General features: G+C 41.7%; 6 protein-coding genes across 7 annotated transcripts in view; 1 reads left to right on the top strand and 5 right to left on the bottom strand.

Moving 5' to 3' along the window:
• Nucleotides 1-822: 822 nt before the first annotated feature.
• Nucleotides 823-23,789, top strand: part of LOC129592498 (trace amine-associated receptor 13c-like) — a 73,942-nt gene continuing 50,975 nt past the window's right edge. Inside the window, exon 1 of the mRNA XM_055488550.1 lies at nt 823-835. The gene's annotated coding sequence lies outside the window, so the exon portion shown is untranslated. The remainder of the gene's footprint in view (nt 836-23,789) is intronic.
• LOC129592501 (uncharacterized) lies at nt 1,282-3,005 on the bottom strand. Its single transcript, XM_055488555.1, has 3 exons — nt 2,783-3,005; nt 1,942-2,125; nt 1,282-1,828 (listed from the first exon to the last, which is right to left on the bottom strand). The coding sequence occupies exons 1-3, from the start codon at nt 2,913-2,915 to the stop codon at nt 1,537-1,539; spliced, it is 609 nt and encodes a 202-aa protein (XP_055344530.1). The 5' UTR covers nt 2,916-3,005; the 3' UTR covers nt 1,282-1,536.
• LOC129592497 (uncharacterized) lies at nt 3,584-6,099 on the bottom strand. The gene is made up of 5 exons (XM_055488549.1): nt 5,893-6,099; nt 5,651-5,752; nt 5,156-5,282; nt 4,367-4,728; nt 3,584-4,271 (listed from the first exon to the last, which is right to left on the bottom strand). Exons 1-5 carry the CDS (start codon nt 6,053-6,055, stop codon nt 3,835-3,837), a joined length of 1,191 nt encoding a protein of 396 aa, XP_055344524.1. The 5' UTR covers nt 6,056-6,099; the 3' UTR covers nt 3,584-3,834.
• On the bottom strand, nt 8,192-11,812 carry LOC129592496 (uncharacterized). 2 transcript variants are annotated; one of them, XM_055488548.1, is made up of 6 exons: nt 11,450-11,812; nt 10,857-11,352; nt 10,440-10,532; nt 9,946-10,072; nt 9,130-9,497; nt 8,192-8,877 (listed from the first exon to the last, which is right to left on the bottom strand). In XM_055488548.1, exons 2-6 carry the CDS (start codon nt 11,032-11,034, stop codon nt 8,855-8,857), a joined length of 789 nt encoding a protein of 262 aa, XP_055344523.1. In that variant the 5' UTR covers nt 11,035-11,352; nt 11,450-11,812; the 3' UTR covers nt 8,192-8,854. The 2 variants fall into 2 exon arrangements, with proteins under 2 accessions (XP_055344523.1, XP_055344521.1); XM_055488546.1 differs by having other exon boundaries at nt 8,192-8,835.
• On the bottom strand, nt 15,959-18,059 carry LOC129592502 (uncharacterized). Its single transcript, XM_055488556.1, has 4 exons — nt 17,998-18,059; nt 17,458-17,871; nt 16,556-16,733; nt 15,959-16,452 (listed from the first exon to the last, which is right to left on the bottom strand). The coding sequence occupies exons 2-4, from the start codon at nt 17,582-17,584 to the stop codon at nt 16,167-16,169; spliced, it is 591 nt and encodes a 196-aa protein (XP_055344531.1). The 5' UTR covers nt 17,585-17,871; nt 17,998-18,059; the 3' UTR covers nt 15,959-16,166.
• LOC129592494 (uncharacterized) lies at nt 18,768-22,058 on the bottom strand. Its single transcript, XM_055488544.1, has 6 exons — nt 21,726-22,058; nt 21,148-21,638; nt 20,784-20,876; nt 20,179-20,311; nt 19,411-19,778; nt 18,768-19,319 (listed from the first exon to the last, which is right to left on the bottom strand). Exons 1-6 carry the CDS (start codon nt 21,986-21,988, stop codon nt 18,889-18,891), a joined length of 1,779 nt encoding a protein of 592 aa, XP_055344519.1. The 5' UTR covers nt 21,989-22,058; the 3' UTR covers nt 18,768-18,888.

Raw genomic sequence — 23,789 nt, 5'->3', positions numbered from 1 at the left:
CAGAAAAAGTGCCGCTGCATTCTTCAGGAGGCTGTCGCTGTGAGAGCCGACAATATGCTGGATAAATGCTTTCGGATTGCCGGTATAATCACAATTCGGCGCTGCGCACGGGATAACCCGATCGTCGCAAATCCTCGTATGGTCCGCCAAGTTCCCTCGTATTACTTCAGCTTGGCAAAAGTGGCATTGGGCAGGAAAACTGGTGATCAGCCGACGCGCCAGATGCGAAACCACCGGGTAAAAATCGTAGTCTCGGCAACTGGGACAGCGATCGTTGCGAAGGCGTGATACACACTGGGAGCAGAAGATCTTATGACAGCACGTCGCTTCCATGGCGTTGGTGGCCAGTTCCAGGCAGATCCCACATTCTAAATTCCCCACAATTGTGGCGTTCATGGCTTGCAATTCGTCTCCCGACACTAGTGAAATTATTCTACAATAATCACGCAACGTTTTTAACTTAATACGGCTTTTAACTTAATACGGCCGAGCGTATATACTGATGAGTCGTTTGCGTTCGACTAAATGATGTGGAGGATTTTCATATATAGTACATAGAGCAATAAGTTCTGACTGCCTGTTATCTACTACATCTCCCGTCGCTCGGAGAACAACACAGCGTCAAATTATGTCATATACCCCAACGTGCCGTTTAATCAACCTTTTTGTACTGTAGGAAACTATGCGAGCGCTCTTACTAACGGCTGTAACAGTCATTTCCGTCAATGAGCAACCGGAATCAAGATAACGAATTTGCTTGGTATTTTTCTGCAACGTCCGGCCGCCGTCAATGCTCACAAGGCTATGATTAGCACAACGATCCTTACATATTCCGGTAGTTGTTTACAACTTGTGTCGAACAGTCCTGTTGCACAGTGGACATGTTGCATAAACCTTGTTCAAGCACTATTCTTTTAAAACAACAAGCGTACTTAATGCTGTATAAGTAAATAAATAAACGCGGCACGCTACTTGTACCTACTAACTGGCATAACGTTCGTGGTGATGGTTATCGGAACTGGAAGCTCGGAAGTGATGCGATCTTATCGATGGTGTTTTTGTAATTAAAGCAAGGCAAAATTACCACGAGCATGCAATTTAGCGTAAACACGATTGCGTACACAGATTAGTTTTGATACTAATTACAAAATTTTGCATATAAATACATTATGCACATATGCATGACGATCGTTTTTACACCGAACCAAAGTAGCGCAAATTTTTCAGGTTTTTAACGAAATTTAAAATTCAGTTTAACAACATCATGCATGGGCCAAACTCTGGAGCATGAGCAATATTATTTTAAATGAGAAATGAATCTATTATAAAGGCACAGGATTGCACCAACACACTAAACGAAAACCGCCGCTGGACAGGTTTGTTAGTATAGACGTGCACACCTTCTCGTTACCGGACAATTAAGGAATAATAACAGGAGGCTAGGAGCTGATGATAAGCGATTAGCGAAAGCTACAGATTAGGTTCTTGTAGGGAACAGAGTGGACCAGGACACTTTCTAGATAATAAGTCATCGGCCTATTTCTCGAAAAACTCGGAAATCTTTTTTATTCCTTTGGATGAGGATTTTTTTGGCAAGGAGTATGCCGAAAAGTTACCGAACACTTCTGTTGCGTTCTTTGTCAGTTTCGTAATAGGACATTCCGATACATCAGTATAGAATTTCTTGCAGTCCAAATATTTAACGCTGGACGACCACAGCTCATTCGCAGCAACGATTTTGTCTCGCAGATCCACACTATTGGGAAGATCCACGAAATGTTTTCCGGGAATAAAATAGGCTTCCGTCGGAGGATCCTTTAGAAAAGGACTGGAAAAAGATTTTCTTGAGATATTGAGTTTAGTAAGTTTCCTACAGCTAGACTAGCGTACCGCGTACGTGATAAAATATTAAAGAAGAGTTACAAATCTGTTCATACTAACTGGGTATCATCTTTCTCCATCGTGCTAACCAGACTTTTAATTTTGCTCTCCTTGCACTGAATGCACTGGAATATGAAACCATAGTAGTCTGGCAAAATACCACCCTTTTTCCACTTGAAGCTGTACACGTGGGCAAACCGGAATCCCTTCCTCTCGTAGAGGATTTTCACGTGATCCTTATCAGCTGCAGAAAAGCGCTTTTTAAACAGTTTATGTCATGCACAGTATGAACTTGGTGAATGACCACATTATCAAACATCGAAAAAAGATCAAATAAACTTCCTCTGAAGTCGGCGTGCGCAAAGAGTAAATTCGACTTTTGTCTTTCTTAGTCGTTTCCTGTTGATGTTATTTTCAAAACGTTTCCTCTATGTTTATTGAAACTTAGACGAGTATATAATATTATTATTAATTAATTCAAGCCAACTTTGCATGATGGAATAATATTTTGAATTCCAGTTTATGTGGTAATAATTTTGCTCTTGGCTAAAATATGAGCTAACTCCAAGTATCGTAGAACCCAATGGAGATTTGCAGGCCACAGTGTTACTAACCTAACCGGGCCGAAGCAACCTTTTTTTCAGATAAATAATTGTTGCAAAATTTATTCGACGAATAAATTAACTAGAAATTAATGATCCACAGATCGTTTACGGTGTACCTAGACTTTTCAATGAATTAACCGAGTTGTAAATTGTTTCTTTCAGTTTCATATACACAAATTCACAATAACACTGTTGGAAGTTGACTTAACCAATCTTTCAAGCAGCAATTATCCCAGGAAACGGGTCAGGTTTGAAATAGGTACATAGATATTTAAAATAATAATTGCACCACCTACCCGAAGTGACAACTAGCACAAAATCAGTAGATATCCCCGGCCGCACGTCTGCGGGACGGCGTTTCGCGGCTGTGAAGGTCACTGACAGCAGCGCCGCAGGGATGCACAAAATCACCAGAAAACGTAGAACCATTTTAATTACCGGTTAACGGTAAAAACAGCTAGCAATCAGTTACACTCAGAGCAGTCGCTACTGTATTTAAATCACAAGGTCGTAAGTTAACTAAACTGAACCACAAACAGAAGGGAAGAATTATCTCGTTTATATTACACGATGAAGTATTGACTCTAAGCAGTTATCCTTTTCCTGCCATGCTAACCGTTGCTACCGGTAATGCTGACTGCGCTTCTGCCGAGCGCCGCTGCCGCCGCCCAAGACTTTTTTGGGAAAACTATTTTCAAGTGGCTCGTCTTGGTGGAATTTGTGAATCATATTGCTGGAATGGATATTACTTTGGTCCGATAAAATAATCGATTGCAACTGCTTTCAGGAAAGATCTCAAATATAATTTTAGGTGACTACGCAATTTTGCATGCATTTACGCATCTGTCACTTGAAAATGTTTTTGAAAAGAATTATGAAGTGGCGAGCTCTACGAATTTACGCTCTCAAGTGTTTCTGCAAAATTATGATAATAATTTTTTTCTTTCTTCATTTCGTGCGCGGTCAAAGTTAACATTGCAAAATTTTGCAGCGCCTCTGCGCGTGTAAAGCAACAATATTAAAAAACCAACGTATTCGGTAATTCAAAAATCACCGAAATTAGCCAAATCCCAAAGAAACTGATTAAGTCTATGTGCATACAAAATTTACTTTTCACCTAGTTGTTCATTGTTTAAATTAACTCAGGAATTACAGTAATATGAATTAGCCAACCGGAATGCAGCGCATCGGCGGGGAAATGTACAAATCAATCCGCTTGCTGCAATCCACCAAAACGTAATTCTGCAATTAAGGATGGTACACGATAATAACGCATTTTAAACAATTAAACCCACAAATAGTAAGATAAATTTGCATCTGGAAGATGAGTGCATAAATAGTTGGAAAGTCACGCAAATCGCAGCCAACTCTGAACGCCGCATGAACTAAAGTATTCTTCTTCAATCATGCAGGGCTTCCGGATCAGCACTTTCAAAACTTCTGGACGGAATCCCGTAAACTCACAATATGAAGTCGTCGGCGTGCTCGGTGGACAGTAATCCTCAAATCCCCTCGTTAAGACGTCAAACGCTGCTGAACTTATAGGCCAAGCTTGCAGATCTTCTTTCAGCCGTTCTCCCGCTTCCCATGACGTACGGTGCGGACAGTCAACGGCAACAGTTAGCTTGCCGTGTTGTGAACAGCGGAGATTGAGTGCATCGAGCACCTGTGAAATTCCCGTAACGGTGCCTTTCATCGTTTCTGTCGTGCAGCAGTACGTCCAGCCGCCTGCACCCAGAACGTTCAGCAGCGATTTTATTTCGTCCGGCGCTGCTATGATTATTTCTAGGGTAACATCAACGACAGAACAGAAATACTCGTACGTGGGTGCTTATGGTGTACAGTATTACTAAATTTGGGAGTAAATGGTCTTACTGTACCTAAAGTAATTCGTTCGGCCTTTTTCGATTTCATCGTACAGAAAATGTGGAAATTATTGACTGTGGGATACAACTCCAGCTCGTACTCAAGGTCGTGAATTGCGCGGGGATAGTGCACGGAAGTGCGGTAGGACGCATAAAGCCTTAACTGCAACTGCATTTCTTTGATTAACCGCATGGCCGTTAACCCGTGGCTGGGAGTGTACTGTATTAGTAGCAGATTTCGTGTCGATTTGGGGATGTACTGCAGCATTGCATTCGCCAGGTGTACCGGCTGAACGTGTTGGTAGTCCGGAGCTTCCAACATCACATATTTCTCTGTCGTGACACTGGACTGAAGTCTGCACCATCTCCAACAGACACTACAAAGTGCGAAATCTTCGCTAGAAATCAGTAGCTGAAAAACCAAGATTTTAGACACTTATTCTTATCTGCAGTGTATTACCGAAAGTCAGCTGTTTTTGCATAGTATCAATAGCGGACTGTAGTACAAGTCAAAAGACTCCAGTGCATTGTACTTCGTCCATTTTTTCTGTGGACAGTAGTGAAAAGTATACTCTAGTGTCTGTAACACCATTAGCCCAAACCTTATGCATACGGCTGAATCTAAATTTACAAACAAGCTGTCGCAAAAAGGGTACTGGATTCTATTATCCAGATTACTAATGTAGATTCCAGAATCCCAGTACTGGAATGAATTCGAAGTGCCTCGGAGCGTTGCAAGTTGCAACATTTGAATTTTAGGACGGTCGAATCAAGCGCGGCAAAAACCAAAGATTTTACACCTACCGTTTCAAATCCCTCTGTGCTATCCCGTCCATACTTTGAAAGGTCTCCCGTAGCAATATATCCGGAAGAGCCTGTAATGCTGGAAGAGCCTCCTGATCTCGAGCCGTGCCTTTAATAATCCTGGCTCCTGCAAATTACCTGCATGCTGTGATAGTAAATTTGTAATGACCAATGCAGCAGTCTTACGTGGGTTGCTATTATTTTGGTGAGCACTACCACTATCTTAACTGCTTAACATACTGTAATATACATTCGCCATTACATTTCTGGTTTTATCTGTCTCCAATTTCGCGCACGAACAGAAACGGAGAAAACGTCTGAAATAAAATTACCTAAAAACGGCTACAATACTCTTTTTTCTAATTTTCCAATGTCCAAAAGAATTACTTACTCGGTAACTCTTACTCGCCATCGAGAACATACGTATCTGTATGTTGATTTAAGGCTAAAACTGATTGCGAAGAATAAAGTTTTCTTAACGTTATTTTCACGTACCGGCGACGTTTGATTTTGGAGCCAACCATTTGGGAAAGAACAGTAGTTTGTCGATCGTTTTTGTGAACCATTTTTCCGTGCGACTGGCATCTGGGGCATGCCCTGTTTTAAAAACAAAATCTTTAAGGTTACTCATCCAAATCCAGTGGTCCAATCCCCAGACCTAGCTTTCCGAAAATCATGATTGCCGTGGGAAACCGTGCTAAACTGTCTGTACAGACGTACTAGACTGCAAGCCAAACCTTTTCTAAAATATCGCTCCATAATCTCGTGGTAAAAGTGAAAAACCAGTCGATGGAATCTGAGACGTAGTCGTTTAGATTTCTTGCGGCAAAGGACGATGATACTGGCATCGTCTGTCGACACAATAAGAGTGCCCGTCGTATTCAACCAGGCCAACTTCATACAATCGCCCAGCTCCTTTATATAATACAGAAGAGGTGACTGTGGAAACGGACAGTCGGTTTTGCGGCATGGTGCATACGGTACGATCACCTTGAAGAATGTCTTTGTTGTAGCTGTCTGCCAGAGTCGCTCTTGGCGAATTCGTACATCGCTGGCAACGATTGGCGGCCACACATTAGCAACAGCGGCCAAAGAGAAAGGATTTTTGGTTTGCAGTCGGACCAAAAAATATCGTTCACCCTCTTGTTCACCTCGCTTGGTACCATATTCAGGCACCATTGCCACGAAAGTAGCTTTTCTCCAGGTCAGAGGCTGGTCTCTAGTGAAAAATACAGCAAATATGGTGTAATTATTCGTACTCAGGATGACAATTTCAGTGTACCCACACATGTTATATAACAACAAAATCCTATTCACTTACACTGAGCCACGGACCAGAACCTCCACCTCGGAATTCACTTGGAACAGCTTAAGGTAACGGTAGGCGGCCATTTCTTTTGTCGGCAATGCGCGGATACTGGAAATTTCCACCAGTTCTGTGGATGACGAGCCATCATGCTCAAAGTATATGATGAGTCCATCGTCGGCAGTATCCGTGACCAATCCCCGCTGTATCACGTCATCTCGCACTACATCTACTGTAAATTTATCATATGAACGAGACTCCGAGTGGTACCACTTAAGCGAATTCTTCAGCATTATGCGATGAAACTGTTTTTCTCACGTGTTAACTGTAAACACTCTACACACAAAAATTATGATCGTCTGCCAATTTAGCTGGATTTTTATGCGAGCAAGAGCGGGCTATTGCACGCGGTGCTGCGCAGTAAGGGTTCTTTAGATCGATATTTTAAAGGCATGCAGTACAGTACCTGCATTGCGCACTTTCTGCTGTCACGTGCTGGAAGGACCGGTGTACACGACTAGCGATCTGCTGAACATGCTGTCTGCATCATCAAGACTGTATGATTGTATTTCAGTAGTTGCACAGTATGATTGTATTTTGAAATTTTTGCTAACAAGGAAATTATTTTCACACGTTTACGCTCAAAGGTAAGCGGACTAAATCTAAAGCGGGTTTCTTTGGAACTGGGCGTATTTTATTTGAAGTACGGTATCTGAATATTAAGCAAAATGAATATTCAAGGAATACGCAGCCATGTAAAGGCATTCTCGGGCACCCAACTTTTATTTTTATTGCTGTTGATTGCCGTTGCTGTTTATTGCTACTGCTACTGGTTGTAGGACAATTTTACTCAATACAATGCACGAATACGCTGTATTAATGAAAAAGAATATGCTTCATTCCCTCTGAGTCAAGCTCTGCTCTGTTCAGTTCCAGTGCTGGCTATTTAAGCGCTTTATGGACACTCTTGTTCCACAACTTTTTGTTAATAGTGTTTTTAAACCTTGAACAATTGGTGGACTTCCACTTTTTTAGTCCCACATCGTCCTTTTTAGTCGTGCATAACGTTCATTCCATAAAGCGGTTTGTGCGTAGCGAAAACGAGGGGAATTCTGTAGCTGTCATTCTACAACGGTGACAGTCGGCACACCATCAGAATTATCGGCCTGGTCTCCTTAATCACCCGCGAGGTCATCCGCAGATTTCGCGATCATGTTTAACAGTCCAGGGCAATCACAAAAATCAACTTTGTACTGCACATGAACAAGCACCAACTGCAGGTGCCTTGGCTACTCGTATGGTCGTTTAAGTGGAGCGCTGTATAATACGTCAATGGTCGTTTAAGTGGAACGCTTTAAGTATTTGATTCCATATTCCGATTTTCTTCCAACTTTTCCTTTATCCGATTAAACAGAATTTATCGAGTACTTGAAATTTTTAAAAAACCTTGAACCGTTCCTTTGCAGTTGCGTTGTAAAGAAATCAGTGACGAAAGCGCTCACAAAAGTACTCATCGCTAAAATTCTTACTGGATACCAAGATCTTACGAGCATGTTATACGTAAAAATTAATTCCCTTTCCAATCTTATCGATAATTTTATCGTGACTGCGTCATTGATTTATTCAGCCTGCATCAGTAATGTTTCAATATATCCAAATAGAAAAATTAGAAGCTACGCGCCGTGGAAATTTAATTTGCTGCATGTCTATCTGTTTCTGTATTCGGATGAAACTATTTATAGCAGGACGAGCTGACAACGAAGCCTTAGACAAATTTGGTTTTAGCAAGTAATTCATATAAGCATACCACCATTAACTCAAAGAGTTAGAATGAATTACAATAAAAGTCGACGCAGACCGATCAAGCACTTCAAAAAGTTGGTAACGGGAAAATTATAGTAATTAATGAGAGTTACGAGAAAAGTACATATGTAGTTAAAAAATCAAATAAATCGAAACCAGCTCTGAACGCCGCACGAATTGAAGTGTTCTTCTCCCACCAAACAGGGCTTTCGGATAAACACCTTCAAAATGTCTGGACGAAATCCCGTTGGCTCACAGCTTGAAGTCTCCATGCTCGCTGGACAGTAATCCTCAAATCCTCTCGTTAAGGCACCCAATGCCGTAGAACTTATAGGCCAACGTTGCAGATCATTCTTCAATCGTTCTCCATCTTTCCATTGCCAATGGTGCGGGCAGTCCATCGCATCTGATAACTTGCCGTGCTCAAAACAACGGAAATTTAATGTATCCAGCACACGTGACATTCCCGTGACTGAGTCCTTCATGGTCTTGGTCGTGCAGCAGTACGTCCAGCCACCGCCGAGAAGTTCTAGCAGGCATTTTATATCTTCCGGCGCTGCCATGATGATTTCTGCGGTAGCAGCTTAGCGTCAATGGAAGAAGTATATGGGCGCTAATGGCATATAGAGTGATCCGTACATTTGTAAATATATAGGGGGAATTCAACTGCTGACGGCAGCGCTCCCTGTACTTGCTGCCGTCAGCCGGCTGGAGTTTTACGTTGTGGCTAGACATGGTGCCCATGTTACCGCGCCTGATTCAACCGTATGTACTGCCGTAACGTCACACTCCAGGCGGGTGACGGCAACAAGTACAGGGAGTGCTGGCCTAGCAGTTGAATTCCCCCTATATTCCCTTTTTGTACCTAACGTAAATCGTTCACCGCTTTTCGATTTCATGCAGCAACAAACGTGGAGATTGTTGACTGCTGGATACCACCACAGCTCATCCTCAAGGTTGTAGAGTTGGCTGCGCCAATGTACTGTATCTGTACTGCGGTAAGACACGTAAAACCGTAACTGCAATTGCATTGCTTCTAATAAGCGCATGGCCGTGGAGCTGTGGCTGCAGGAAAACTGCATTAGTAGCAGACTTCGTGTCGATACATCAGTATGCTTTAGCAGTGCTTTCGCCAAATATGCCGCGCGATTGTGTAAGCGGTCCGGAGCTTCCAGAATTACACACTTCTCTGTCGTGGCGCTTGATTGAAGCCTATACCATCTTCGACAGACACTGCAATGTGCAAATCTTTGCATTAATTTGTAGGAAACAACCTGTAAAACCATCCGGCGGTCCACAAGCTATGCAGTGCACAAAAGTGACAAAACGGTCTGCTACAGTAGGTATACACATTGGCAAAATCCTTCGAGATAATATTTAGGGTCCGCTTGCAGCATGTTATACAGTTTCGATATATGTGCTGTGTGCGCAAAATTACGGTTGGTGTTTTTATTAACACTGAAAAATTTTGCCGGCGGAACGGCACAGAGTGGCTAGCGGGCGGTCTATTTATCAACCGGTTTCCCGGTTATTAACGCATAATAACCTAATACGTGTCAACTGATCTTAAAAGAAGCAGCCGCATGTTCATACTGATGGCCTAGGTGTCTCAAAAGGCCACAACTCGTGATTCTTTCGATGCTCGAATCAAGCAAGCAATGACCGATGACGTTGCACTTACCGTTTTAGCTCCCTCTGTGCTATCTTGTCCATACTTTGTAATGCCTCACTCAGTATTATATCCGAAAGAGTCTGTAATGTTTGAACTTCCTCGTAATCCTGAGAGGTACCTTTAGAAACCAGGTTACCTGCAAATAACCCACTGAGTCCAAATGTACAGTAATTGTATTGCTGTAGTGTTACTTGTTTTTCTGTCCTTTCGATGATCACTAGTAGTGCTTATTACTACCACCACCTGCAGTACCTATCCGATAGGTACGATATGTCCTATCGTGCAGGACAAGATTTCGACAGCCGTTAGCTCTCCAACAGTATGCTTCCTTCTTTGTCGAACTGCACTTTTTACAAAATAGCTTTACAGAAAGATTTAGTGAACGTTTGCCTATCCCAGTTTGACAATATTATTCTTATATCGAAAACATTCCTGCATTTTCCCGTTCCACATGCAGACAATTACTGCAAAGAAACCATTTCTTTAATGTTCACCTGACGTACCGGCGAAGTTTGATTTCGAAGCCAACCATTTGGGAAAGAACCGTAGCGTTTGGATTGTTTTTGTGAACCATGTCTCCATACGAATGGTACCTCCTATTTGCAGAGAAAAAGTCTGTGTGAGGCTAACAGTAAGTCGTACATATATGTATCAGAACTTTTGTACGAAAATTACGGCTGTCTTGGTTAGTTAAAGTGGATAACCTTATGCTAGATGGATAACCGTATGCTGGTAATACTGGATTATTTTACATTAAACGCGCTATATATATTATATAATAAACCGGAGTTGTTAATGCAAGGTGATTGATTGACTCTCAAGTTTGTCTGGTGTTAACGAGCGCTTTGGCTACTTCGTGGTGCATCTGTTTGCACAAATGCTTCGTTTTCTGCAAAGAAGAGCTGAACATCCAGCCATACCTTGTCTAATGTATCTCTTGACGAAGTGGTCGTGTAGGTGAAAAACTAGTCGATGGAATTTCCTGGGTAGTCTTGGCATTCGGCCCCGTTTAGTTCTCCTGCGGCATACCACGGTCACATTCACATCATCAGCAGATACAATAAGCGTGTCTGTCATTTGCAGCCAGATCAACTTCATACAAACGTCCAGTTGTTTCAAATAATACAGAAGGGGAGATTGTGGAAAGGGACAATCGGTTTTCTGGCATAATGTGTACGGCACGGTCACTTTGTAGAACGTTTCCGGTGTGACTACTTGCCAGAATCGTTTCTGGCGGATTCGTATATCGCTGGCTACAGTTAATCTGAACTTATGAGTGACAACGGCCAAGAGAATGGATTCCTGGATTTCAGTCGAATCAGGGCAAATTGGTCACCTTCATCTTCAGGTTCACTGTCGCCATAGTCAGGTACCAGTGCCACGAAAGTGGCATTTCTCCATGTCAGAGGTTGATCCCTACCAGTGGAAATTACGAACCCTATTAGACATTCTTACGGAGAATCATAATTACAGTGCCTGCCACTGCCTGGTGATTATTATTCCGGCCACTTACAATACGTCTCGAACTAGCACTTCCACCTTGGCGTTGCCTTCGAGTGGTCTAAGGTAACGGTAGGATGCAAACCTTTGGGCTGGCAGTATGCGGATACAGGAGAATTCGACCAATTCCGTTGACGTTGGGCCATCATGATGGAAGTCGATAATGAGTCCATCGTTAGCAATATCCGTAACATATCCCCGCTGAATGACACCATCTCGCACGACGTCAGCCGTGAATTTAACATATGTTTCGTAGTCGTAGAGCTTATCTAGCATGTTCTGCAGCATGCTTGAACGCATTATTTGAGAAAAAATTTTCACGGGCAAAAATGCCTTATGCTGAGTCAACTGAGATAATGGCGGTCTGCCGATCTAGTCTCGGATTCCAGTGCGAGCCAGAGTAGGCTGCCGCATCATGCATGTGATGCTGTTCAAAGATTGTATGGACTATGGATCGATAATGGAACTGCTGTGATAGCATGTGGATCCAGTGCTGGTAGTTCTGTTGTCGTGTGATTAATGCGCTAGTGTACTGTATTCCAGTGTTCCACTCTTGAACCTCTGCACCTAGCGGTTTTTTTGCCGGAAAAGCCCAACTCAGCAAATTTATTATTTTGCAACTAAATAACCTGTTTTAACCTAATGTCTCAGTGTACGAAATTTTTACGATTACAGTATATTAAAAAGCTTCTAAGCTTCGGTGTTGATTATTTATCATTGGGTTGCAGGCATGTAAATTTGCAGGATGACTGGATCAGCCACCGGATAACCTGACGCCCCATGTGGCGCGCTATATGTTTGCTAATTTATTATCGTGTGTTGGGGGATCAATGTGCTGAACCGTAAAGTGCTGAACCGAACCGGACCGCTGTTCCGCTGTGATGGGCAATAGAATTTTTTATCCTGATTATTCCTGCGAAGCTGTGCTTTGTTAACAGTAATAATTGTGAAAATGGCTTATACGGACACGTAAAAGTTATAACGGATCAGTAGACTTTCCAACACGAATGTTGACTCAAATATACAACAGAAGCGCCAACAAAGTCCAGATAAGGTAAAGTGTTTGACGATATTGTAGTATGCAGAAGGTCAAAATCAAAGGCAATTAAAAAGGTATTTTGGAGCGGTAAATTAAAACGGCGAAAGATTTACGGCGGTATTGTATAGGCAAAAAGCAATGGTAAACTTGACAAGGTAAACTAAAACGGCAAAGGAAAACGGGCGGCAAAGACTTGGCCGACCCCTGTTACCAATAATTTTCATTTCATCATTCATTTGCCTGAGCATCCGCGTTCACCTTTTTCCTTTTGTTCTCTTTCCTGCGCTAACCGAAATCGGAGTGAAAGTTGTAATTCCGTACCACAGTTTTGCAGAATTTTACCATGTTTGCGCTCACAGGTAAGGATGGTAATATCCAATATCCAAAAGTGTATCCAGAGCTTAAATATCCAAATATCATATCCATATCTCGAGCTGTCTCGAAAGATACGGATATTTTTGGATATTTGGTGGATGCGGTGAATACAAAGATACAGCAGCATATTGACGGATATAAGACAGATCCTTTTATATAAACATATTTTTTCCAGCGAAGGCATTTAAAAGTTGCTATACATGCTGCGACTTTTCTCAACAACGGATCAGCTTGACTGAATATTTTGAAAAACGGATCACCCAATTATTCAAGTATGTTGAAGTACAAAATTTTAAGATCAACAAGTTTGCCTATACATCAATACCATCTGACGTTCTACTGGTGTCTCCGCAAAATAATCATAAATGTGCAAATCACCATGTTTGATCTCACACTGAAACAAAATTTTTGTATTAATAACTCGGGGCCGTCAACCTAAGGCTCGCATTGGAACTACGATTCGCATGTGTTTGTGGTAAGGCGGAAATGGCGGGCACGTCAAATAATTATTTCTTTTATTTTTTTACTATTGGATTATGTAGTACGTGGGTGATCCGTTGTTCAAAATGTACAGTTACCCTAACCGGCTAACCTTGATGTCGAGAATAGTCGAAGTATGTGTGTATTTCTTGTTTCCTTCTAATATCTAAATCTGGCGTTGATCGTTAGTGTGTTGTGTGATGCTTTTATTTTAGTATTTAAGCCTTTTTAAGGCTTTTTCATAAAAAAAACATGTTATTGGATATATCTGGATAGAAAACGATATATCCAAGATATTTCTGGATATATCCGGATACGTTTTGGATATATCCCATATCCAGGGGCTTTCTCTTGGATATTACCATCCTTACTCACAGGTGATAGACCAACGGCCACCAATGGATGACCAACCGATTAAATTTTCGGTAATTTCAGTACGAGCTGCAAGGATTTATTAAGGATATCTGAAGGGAAGCAAAGTAAAGTAAACTGGGGAATATGAAGCCACGATATCCACAGCCGCAGTTCCCGCGCAAAATTTGTGTTTTCTGATTGCAACTCAATTTTAAAATTAAACATAATGTTTAAAATTGGAATATGGAATACACACTTTAGCCTCCAGAGTCTAGTTTTTCGGTCGTCCTTTGTTCTGAATCCAGTGCTAATGATCTATGAGCGCCGCATATGCTTCTGTCGCACACTGTTTGCGACCTTTTCTGCATAGCACGGCTATCCAATTTCCGCTTGCATCGGTATTCGTACAATGGACTGCAAAACTGGCTGAACGCACATCGATATAGCCGATAAAGCCGTTTGCGCAACCAGTTTTGCAGTGTCCATTGTATAGTCCAACGTTGTACAATTGGCCATCTCACAAAACCATTTGATCGTAGTGATTCCGATGAGAGTTCTGCAGCTGCCGTTCTAAAACACCGATAGTTGACGCTCCCAGAATGACGGCGGCCTTGGATACCTACTCGTAATCGTCCACGACGACATTAAGGGATTGAACAAATAAGGTGCACTGCGCCGTGAACATTTCACGGCAACCACGAACATCAATACGAGTAGTGTTGCGGTGGCTAATGCAATAGTGACGGTTTTATGAGCAACCGACAGACAAACGAAACCGTTATCCGGAAGCGCTCTAAGCGTTAATCGCCCATTACACTAGCTGTCGCTTGGCGGGTAGGCGTTTCGATGGGAACCGCAAGATGGGGAAGAACATCAGATTCTATCCACGAATTACGACTGATTACGTGCGACCATAGCAGCGAAGAACCGAAAACTGAAGGAAATTGATTGATCATCAGCAGTCAATTAAAATTAAGGCTGTCAATGATTTATAAATTTTGACCATTTACCGGGTGGCTGAACAAAATGGCCGTCTTCTGTTTTCGTTTGTTTTTCGCAGACCCTTTATCGCATCGTAAACTGTTTAGGCTCATTCGATAGAGAATTTTATTAGCCACAAAACCTAAAACAAAGTTTTCGAAAAAATTAAGTCGTCTTCGACTTTTGCAATGATGTCAAATGAAACTGTCTGCAAATCTTTCGTGTCCCAGCTCGCAAAACATAAAATCTTGTGCCATTTCTTCCCCTTACGGACTGTTTGAATATTTTTAACTGTTTCATTTAGCAAAATACGTTTTCTTTCTATAGAAAAAAAAGTTGTGGTCATGCTGCATACGCTGAACGAGTTATGCAGTCAAGACACATTGTGACTTTTTCGAAAAATGCCGGTTTTTTATTTGGTATTTTCGAGTATTTTCGGTTACAATTTTTGGCTGCATGACAGGATGCACCAAAAAATGCAGATTTGACTTTAAAATGTAGCTGACACATTGCCCTTTCTGGTAACAACCTCTCGACCAGAAACAAAAAAACGAGAACAACCACTCTACCAGAAATAGTAAAATAAGCTACATTAATGTCGTTAGCTGAATAGCAAGAATTTTAATTTAGAAACGGGTAATTTCAGGTTTTCGCTTCCAGGACATCATCTAAACCCAGCCGATTTTACAAAAGAATTCATAAAAAATTTCAGCCTTATGAAAATTTTGACTTAACTTCACTTTTTCATGTTAAAAGCATTGCTCTATCGAATGAAACTAGGATAACGTCAATTAAGTGTTGGACGGATCCAGCGCACCATGACAAAGCAGATGGCCATTTTGTTCAGCCTCCCGGTAAAAGATTGTATCCTGTTGTGAACTTATATAAACGTATTCGTAAAGTTGCGAACAGGAGAAGTGTGTGCTACGGAATTTTTGTGGCAGCGTGTTAGTGTTGAAATTCAACGAGGTAATGCGGCTTCTGTTCTGGGAACTGTTAGTTGCTCAAAACAGCGAGAGGAGTTTCTTTATTTGTTCTAGCTATCGGATATCTGAGTTTTAAGTTTAAACGGCATTTGCTTGTACAAGTTTGGGAGTAAATGAGTTTAGGTCTTATCCGTAAACAACCATCTTTTTGTAGCTCGAAATCCTCGAATTGTCATACACTGTCAAATTCTTAATTTAGAACTAGATCTAACGAAATCAAACATTTATTCAACTATTCGACATTACAGATATTGTAAAGAAGATATGCTTCTGTTTTATAAACACCTGACGACCATCACCGCATTAAAAGAAAACCGGCTCAACAGGATTGTAAGGCGTTGAGATGTAGACACTATTTCGTTAACTGGCAATAAAGATTAATAATATGGCTTCATGAGCTAGTAATAATATGAGCAGAAGACTGGTTGGGCCAAGTTGCTGGTTAGTTCGTGTAGGGAACAGTTTGGACAGGTACAGTTTCGGAGAAATAACGTATGTCGCCGTCATACTTCCCGCTACCCGAAAATATTCTTTATTCGCTTCGACAGGGATACCTTTGGAAAGTTTTCCGGCTCCAGATACTTAGCGAACTCCAATCTTGGGGCCTGCTCCAGAGTGATAACCGTGCGTTCCGGCATACCATAATAGAAACTCGTATAATCGATGTGGTCACGGTTTTCCCACTGTCTGTCTGCACGATGGATCATTTCACTCAATTTTGGAGCCAGCTTGTCTGGAACACTCGACAATTTTCCGTGGATAAAATAGGCGTGGTGCGGAACATCCTTTTCACCCAAAGCCCTGTAGAGCATGCTTAAAACTGTTATTGTTAATTTTAATATGTTTTGTGACAGTTGGACTTTCTGACAAATTAACAAATAAAGCCATAGCTCGTCACACCAACTTGAAGGAAATCTTTTCCTTTATCGTGTCAACTAGCTCTGGAAGTTTCTCTTTTGAGCATTTGAATATGAAACCGTGGAAGGTCGATTTGCTGATTGTGCTCCATATGTACTTGTACACATGGGCGTACTGAAATCCTTGCGTGCGATCGAAGCGGAAATTGATCCGATTGCCGTCGTCTGCAATACATGGTTCTTCAATAGATGTTTCCTTTACACAGTACGGCATGAACTGGGTACACGACCATCGTATTAAGAAATCTAAGAAATTCTCAAGAAATCCACATGCGCAACGACCGTTGTTTTCTCGGCCATTCACTTTTATATCCTTTTTGTTGCTTATATCTGGCTTTTTGCATAAATTCGAAAATGATTTATTGAAATTAACACGGGTACATCATCATCTGATTTGAGGCGTTCTTTTTGTAATGGTACTTTAGTTAATTATTTATGAACCACAAACTTAAAATAACTTGAAGTACATAAATATAAGCAAAATCAATCGAAGTATCGTAAAAGCTGCTATGCTATACGTCTGTAAAACAGGTAATTATTAGCCATAATACGAGTACTTTGTAATTTAGCCCAGCTGAGCAACTGCCGTTCTCCCTTTCAGATAGTCAGGTTTATAAATCACTTAGCAATTCTACTGGTAGTGATAGAATAATTATCATCAGGTCGCGTACCTGCTCGCTTCTAAGTTCTCATTAATCAAACCGAACTGGAAGTATTCGTCATTTGTGCACTTTACATAATTGTTACTGCAGGATGTTCGTTTTGTATACGCTCGTTAATAAAGGAGCTACCGGGTGGCATTTCAAAACAACTTCAATTTATGTAGTCAAAACTCTATCGTAAAGTTTGATGTGCCCTAACTTTTCAGATTGAAATGCATACGACTTACCCGAAGTAATAAGCAGCACATATTCAGAAGACTCCTGCCTCGATATCGCAGCACCGCAGTGCACCCCAGTAAAGGTCACCAGAATCATCAACCCAAAAATACCAAAAATCGATAAACTTGTAAGCATTTTGATGGCTGGTGTGCAGTGAAACAGGTAACAATCAATAATCTTTAGAGCACCAACTAAAATACCACGGACCGAATTACAAGCTCTAGGATAAACTGAATTGAATCACAAGCAGAAACGCAGATGAACCTCGCTTATATTCAAATACAAATCTTGGCACCAATCACTTTTTCATTTCCCGGTCCGCCAACCGCTGATACTGGTAATGCTGACTGCGCTTCTGCCGAACTAATACGCTGCAGTCGAACATTGTTTTAGGAAAAACGTCTTCAAGTGGCCAGACGACGCTGAAATGGAGAAAATTTTAGTCGGATCGAATGCATTAATAAATGATTACAGCTGCAATTTAAACAGAATTATTTTTAGATCTCAATTATGCGTTTATTCAACGCTGCAACTTAGTCTGCATTTACGCATTTGCCACCTGACCATGCTTCTGGAAAGAATTACGAAGTCGAAAACTCTAAGAATGTACCCATTCGAGTGTTTCTGCAAAATGATGATGTTAAAGTTTCTGCATTTCATAACTAGCAAAAGTTAACAGGTGCGCTACAAACACTGGCTTGTATTACGGTAGTTAACAATATAAGGGGAAATGCGTTCGTCGTACCTCTTATTTCCAGTATGCATAATACAGTACATAAACGTTTGCCAACGCTGAAGACAGTACTTAAAATCATAATGCTATCTAATAAAATATAACTGCTCACAAAATACCGGTATGTACTACTAATACCATTGGGTTTTACCAAGCGCCGCTCGCTTATGCAGATTTTGCTAACAAAAGTGCCTTGAAATAGCAAGTAAAACTGCCCGTATTACGGTAATGGATAATTCACACAGGCAAAGCTGTGATATGTGTAATGAACACTATTCCCGGGCAAGACAGTAACGGAAGTTAATTGTTGTGATTTGGGGGGATCTGTTACGGAACGCTTGTTTTATTGTTTTCTGTTAGGTGACCACTCCGTACAGTGATACACACCCTTTCACACCCTTTTACACCGTACACAAGTCCTTAATGTGGAAATGCTGTGCCGGTCACAAGCTTCGAACACGAAAACCGGAGATATGAGTAAAAACGATATACTCATTACTCTAATTTGATCAAGCTCCATGTTAACCTATCAAATACTGATATCATTCATATGACAAGATCTGTACATGGGTTTAATGTCGCATTTTTATTTCAAAAACCCAGATACACTGCAGATAAACAAACAGCTAATCGTATGTAGTAAATAATTCAGTTAAAGTTGCCGCTCTCTCCGTTGTTCCAAATACATAACAGTAAACTAGAAAAGTTAAGTAAATCGAAGCCAACTCTGAACGCCGCATGAACTAAAATGTTCTTCTCCCACCAAACGAGGCTTACGGATCAGCACTTTCAGAATGTCTGGGTGGAATCCAGTTTCCTGACAATACGAGTACGACTCGCTTGGTGGACAGTAATTCTCAAACCCTCTCGTTAAAGCTTCAAAAGCTGCTGAACATATAGGCCACCGCTGCATATCATTCTTCAACCGTTCTCCTTCTTCCCATTGCCAATATTGTTGACAGTCCACGGCCTCAGATAGCTTGCCGTGTGTGAAACAGCGGAGATTTAGCGCATCGAGCACACGCGAAATTCCCTTAACTGTGTCAACCATGATTTTAGTCGTGCAACAGTAGACCCAACCACCGCCCAAACGGTTCAGCAGACAATTTATTCCGTCCGACGCTGCCACGATTATTTCTGTGATCATCGTTTAACATCATTGACGGAAGTATTGATATGGTACACACTTATATTTGAAAGTATGCTAGTATTTTATCAATGTATGTACCTAACGTAAGTCGTTCGCCGCTCTTCGATTTCATTGAGCAGGAAATTTGGAGATTGCTGACTGAGGGATAGAATGCCAGTTCATCCTCAAGGTCGTGGATTTGACTGCGCCAGTGTACTCTGTCTGTACTCCGGTAGGATACATAAAACTCTAAATGCAACTGCATTTCTTTGATTAATCGTATGGCCGTGTAACTGTGGTTGGGAGAAAACTGCATCAGAAGTAGGCTCCGTGTCGATGGAGTTGTGTGCTTAAGCATTGCATTAGCCAGTTGTACCGGATGATTGCGTATGCGGTCCGGAGCTTCCAGGATTACACATTTCTTTGCCAGGGGACTTGACTGAAGCCTGTACCATCTCCGGCAGACACTGTAACATGTACAAACATTTGCTAGTAATTTGAAGCCGGCAAAACATTCCGGCGCTCCTAAAAATATGAAGTCTAGCAGAACATACGATCTTAGTATGATTATACGCATGCTTCGCCAAAACCATCCAGGTCAAACTCCTGATCGGAATGCTTCACAATTTTGGTAAGTGTGAAAACTCTAAACTCGAATGCTTTTGCCAGCGGAACTGTAAACTTGCCCGGCTAACAATCCATCGGTCTGGACGGATTTCTTGGTTACGTACGCGTGAAGTTTACTCTCGAACTAAATTTTACAAAGGCAATTGCAAGGTGATTTTATAGCCTCGATGCGCTGCGTTGGTTTTTATAACAATCGAATTAAGCACGGCAATCACCGATAACTTTGCAATTACTACTTACCATTTCAGAGCCCATCTATCTTGTGATATCCTGTCGATACTTTGTAATGTCTCCCGCAGCAGTACGTCTGGTAGAGCATGTAATGTCGGAAACACCTCGAGATCCTGAGTTAAGCCCTTAAAAATCAGGGCACCTGCAAATCACCATTGGAAGCTTTTTTGTTATGAGCAGACAGAGTAGTCTTCGACCTTGTGCAGATTACTCCTGAGTCCCGCTCGTCGCAGACGTAAGCTATTATACAGCAGCAACAACCCGTTTAATTTAACTGTACAGATGACGCAGCAGTGTTGTTTTGCTATTCTTTTGGCAACTACTACGGTAACGGGCCACTTGTCGCTCCTTACCTATCGTGGAGATTATCCTTGCTGCAACCATTGGTCTTCATAAATTAGGTTTTTTTCTTGTCTGTAATTGTTGTCACGAGAAAAGGCGGAGAAAGTGTTTACAGAGAACCCGGTAAAATCTTCTAATTGCCCCAGTTTTGAAAGGTACTAAAAGCTAATTATTAATATCGAGAACATATCGGTACATGCTTTTTCCGATTCTGTTGTACACCAGGAAACTGAGTGCGAAGGTTAAAACTTCGTTATTTCGATTTAACGTACCGGCGACACTTGATTTCGAAGCCAACCATTTGGGAAAAAACAGTAGCTTTTGGATCGCGTTTGTGCGCCATATCTCCTTACGAGTGGTACCCCCTATTTTCAAAAGACAGACCCGTATAAAACTACAGTATCATACAGGATACTTGTGAGTTGTGACAGAGCAGTTTAAAAAAGTTATGGTTGTTTTATTTTATTAACAGAAGTAAGAATTTAGTGCCGCAAACTGGAATTACTGGATTTCTTAAGAATTTTAAGTAAGGGTTTCTGTCCACTCTGTCCAGGTAAAAGGGTGATCAACATCTACTTTTGTTTGCTTGCAGCAATACGTATCCGCTTCACAAGAAAAGTAAGATTTAAACCAAACCTTTTGTAATGTATCGCTCCATAAACTGGTCGCACAAGTGGAAAACCAATCGATGGAATATTTTGGGCAGTCGTTTAGTTTTATGGCTGGAGAGCACGGTTACACTAACATCGTCAGCGGACAGAAGAAGCGTACCAGTCCCTTCTAGCCAGACCAATTTGGTAATAACGTCGATGTGCTTCATATAAAAGAAAAGAGGAGATTTTGGAAACGGACAATCGGCCTTCGTACATGAATATGATGTGTACGGCACTGTCACTTTGCTGAAGGATTTCGATGAGATCGTTCGCCAAAGTCGCTTCTGGCGGATACGTATATCACTGGCTACGAATGGCGGCCACAGATTAGTTACAACGGCCAAAGAGAATGGATTCCTGGATTGCAGTCGGACCAAGGAGAACTGGGCACCCTCTTCGTCTGGCACCATCTTATTTCCATAGTCAGGTACCAGTCCCACAAAAGTGGCCTTTCTCCAGGTCAGAGGTTGAGCTCTACCATTGGAAAATACGACCACTTCGTAGTTTTGCAATTCGCATCATGATACAATTAATGTAACGATAAAAATTGCAGTGACTTACACTGTGTCTCGAAGAAGTACCTCTACCTCTGAGCCCATTCGGACTGGTTCAAGATAACGGTCGGCGGCAAATGTTTTGGATGGCAGTATGCGGATACATGAGAACTTAACCACTTCCGTTGACAATGGGCCATTATGATGGAAGTCGATGATGAGTCCATCGTCAGCGATATCCGTAACATATCCCCGCTGTATCACGCCTTCCTTCACCACATCCACTGTAAATCTAACATAAGCGAAGTAATTGTACAGCTTATCTGGCATAATGTTCAATGTGATTGACTTTTTTGTTCTATAAAGATTGTTTGTAGTTGCCTACTCTACATGCTGCAATTTTAGCCATCTGCCGATGAAACTGGGCTCCGGTGCAAGTATGAGTGGGTTGGTGCCTGTGGTGCTGTGCAAGAGTTCTTTGGATCGATAATTCAACAGCACGCAATGCTTGCAGTGCGCATCACTTTTTGTAGTAACGTGTCCAATGGACTGGTTCCTACTTCTAGTCACTGTGTACGAGTACGGCGGATGATCTTAAAATAATGATTTGCATGCTGACTGTAGCCGTACCGTACCGGCTGTATGTTTCTGTAGGCTTCCTCAAATGTAAAACCAACTAGTAGCAACTACAAGGCATTGTTTCCATCTGCTTAAGTAATCCATTTTCCTCTTGCTTCCTTTCCTACGCTTACCGATGTCGGAGCGAGGTTTCCGAGTGAATACTACCATTTTTTGTGCAGTTTTAATGTGCTTGTGCTCACAGACCAAACGACTAAATTTGTTTACAGTAATTTTTCTCAGAACCCAGTGGTGTAATCGGGAACAATTGCAATTTAAGTGAAATATTGTGGAGAATATGCGGCCTAGCACAATGTTACGCAGAACAATGCACTTCTACAATGTGAATCCTGTGATCATTTTACCACAAGCACGCGCATCTCTTTTGAATGTGATCCTGGCAATAATGTGTATTGGATAGTCTCTTGTTGAAAACTGCTTGGTGACTTTGCTGCTCGGTTCTTTAACTGCGGACTGACTGGTCGATTTCAATTTTCCACTTCTTCAAGTCCTGTATTAAATTCTTAGTCAGCTCACCAAACCGCTTTGATCGAAATGTCTCTTCGTCAAAACTGTCATACGACGGGAATGTCTTGCGTCATGAAGTCCTACATGCCGACTAAATGTCCCGCGACGTAACGTCGCGCGGCGAAATTACCATGCCGTGAAATGTCGCCGACCAAAATGTCATGGGACTAGCGGTCTTTGGCGAATTGTTGCGGTGCCGTGGACGACAGGATGGCAACCGCACCGAATTAAGAACGTAGGCGGACTTCGTGCAGCGTATAAAGTGGATTTCCGGTAGCAGAGTTTTGTACATTTGCACTTGCAGATTTTTCGAGTGACTTTTGTCCGGCCTGGACCTTGTTTAGCTATTTTTCATTTCGGTTGCGCAAAGCTGCTGTACCAAAATGTCGACGGTGACGCAAAAAATGTGGATAGAACGGGAAAAATATGCCCTGTAAATGTTGTAAGCGAGTCGCTGCTGTCAGTGTTCCGTAAATTGCCCAAGCCTGTACCTTCTCGGTTTGTTCGCGTATGAAATCAAAAATAAAGTGAATTGTGTGGTGCACAACACGTGATTTGTTGTCACTTATTCTCGCTGGTTTCTAGTCTATCACGTATACTTAGCGTGTCCTCGTGTTGCGATTTGTGCAGATAAAAGATACTCGTACAATAATAATAATAACTGGTTTATTGTCCTTTGCTACGAGGCGTCGCCTCCTTTTAAGCTAAGACAGAAAAATTCGAAATAAGAAAACAAAAGCGTGACATCATGACAGTAGGAGTTTAGGAGTATGCGGTACATTAATTAAGGAAATAAAACTACCACCAGCATCGAAAAAAATTCGTACGACTTAAAACTGAAACAAGCTATGGGGCAGCCAAAAATCTAAGTATCTTTAACAAACAAAGGATGCTTCTTAATCCATGCAAGGTTGTCCCAGTCAACGCGATCCAGTTCGGCCTGGAACGTGGAAGTTGACCGGTAGGATTCCACAGGAAAAGAGAG

This window comes from Paramacrobiotus metropolitanus, unplaced genomic scaffold (assembly GCF_019649055.1).
Source record: "Paramacrobiotus metropolitanus isolate TYO unplaced genomic scaffold, Prichtersi_v1.0 Parri_scaffold0000053, whole genome shotgun sequence".
NCBI classification, from domain to species: domain Eukaryota; kingdom Metazoa; phylum Tardigrada; class Eutardigrada; order Parachela; family Macrobiotidae; genus Paramacrobiotus; species Paramacrobiotus metropolitanus.
Note: the sequence above shows the minus strand (reverse complement) of the source record. Positions and strands in the feature narration are given on the sequence as shown.

Coding starts and splice junctions, on each gene's coding strand:
- LOC129592501 (XM_055488555.1), bottom strand. CDS start 2,915: ATGGTTCTACGTTTTCTGGTGATTTTGTGCATCCCTGCGGCGCTGCTG. Junction 2,126..2,782: donor TGTGCTAGTTGTCACTTCGG/GTAGGTGGTGCA, acceptor GCTTTTCTGCAG/CTGATAAGGATCACGTGAAA. Junction 1,829..1,941: donor ATGGAGAAAGATGATACCCA/GTTAGTATGAAC, acceptor ATCTTTTTCCAG/TCCTTTTCTAAAGGATCCTC.
- LOC129592497 (XM_055488549.1), bottom strand. CDS start 6,055: ATGAAGTTGGCCTGGTTGAATACGACGGGCACTCTTATTGTGTCGACA. Junction 5,283..5,650: donor TCCAAAATCAAACGTCGCCG/GTACGTGAAAAT, acceptor GGTAATTTGCAG/GAGCCAGGATTATTAAAGGC. Junction 4,729..5,155: donor GCACAGAGGGATTTGAAACG/GTAGGTGTAAAA, acceptor CGCACTTTGTAG/TGTCTGTTGGAGATGGTGCA.
- LOC129592496 (XM_055488546.1), bottom strand. CDS start 11,034: ATGAAGTTGATCTGGCTGCAAATGACAGACACGCTTATTGTATCTGCT. Junction 10,073..10,439: donor TTCGAAATCAAACTTCGCCG/GTACGTCAGGTG, acceptor GGTTATTTGCAG/GTAACCTGGTTTCTAAAGGT. Junction 8,836..9,129: donor CGGTGAACGATTTACGTTAG/GTACAAAAAGGG, acceptor CTGCTACCGCAG/AAATCATCATGGCAGCGCCG.
- LOC129592502 (XM_055488556.1), bottom strand. CDS start 17,584: ATGCTTACAAGTTTATCGATTTTTGGTATTTTTGGGTTGATGATTCTG. Junction 16,734..17,457: donor TGTGCTGCTTATTACTTCGG/GTAAGTCGTATG, acceptor CATGTATTGCAG/ACGACGGCAATCGGATCAAT. Junction 16,453..16,555: donor AAGGAAAAGATTTCCTTCAA/GTTGGTGTGACG, acceptor CATGCTCTACAG/GGCTTTGGGTGAAAAGGATG.
- LOC129592494 (XM_055488544.1), bottom strand. CDS start 21,988: ATGCCAGATAAGCTGTACAATTACTTCGCTTATGTTAGATTTACAGTG. Junction 21,639..21,725: donor GTACTTCTTCGAGACACAGT/GTAAGTCACTGC, acceptor TTCCAATGGTAG/AGCTCAACCTCTGACCTGGA. Junction 20,877..21,147: donor GGAGCGATACATTACAAAAG/GTTTGGTTTAAA, acceptor TTTTGAAAATAG/GGGGTACCACTCGTAAGGAG.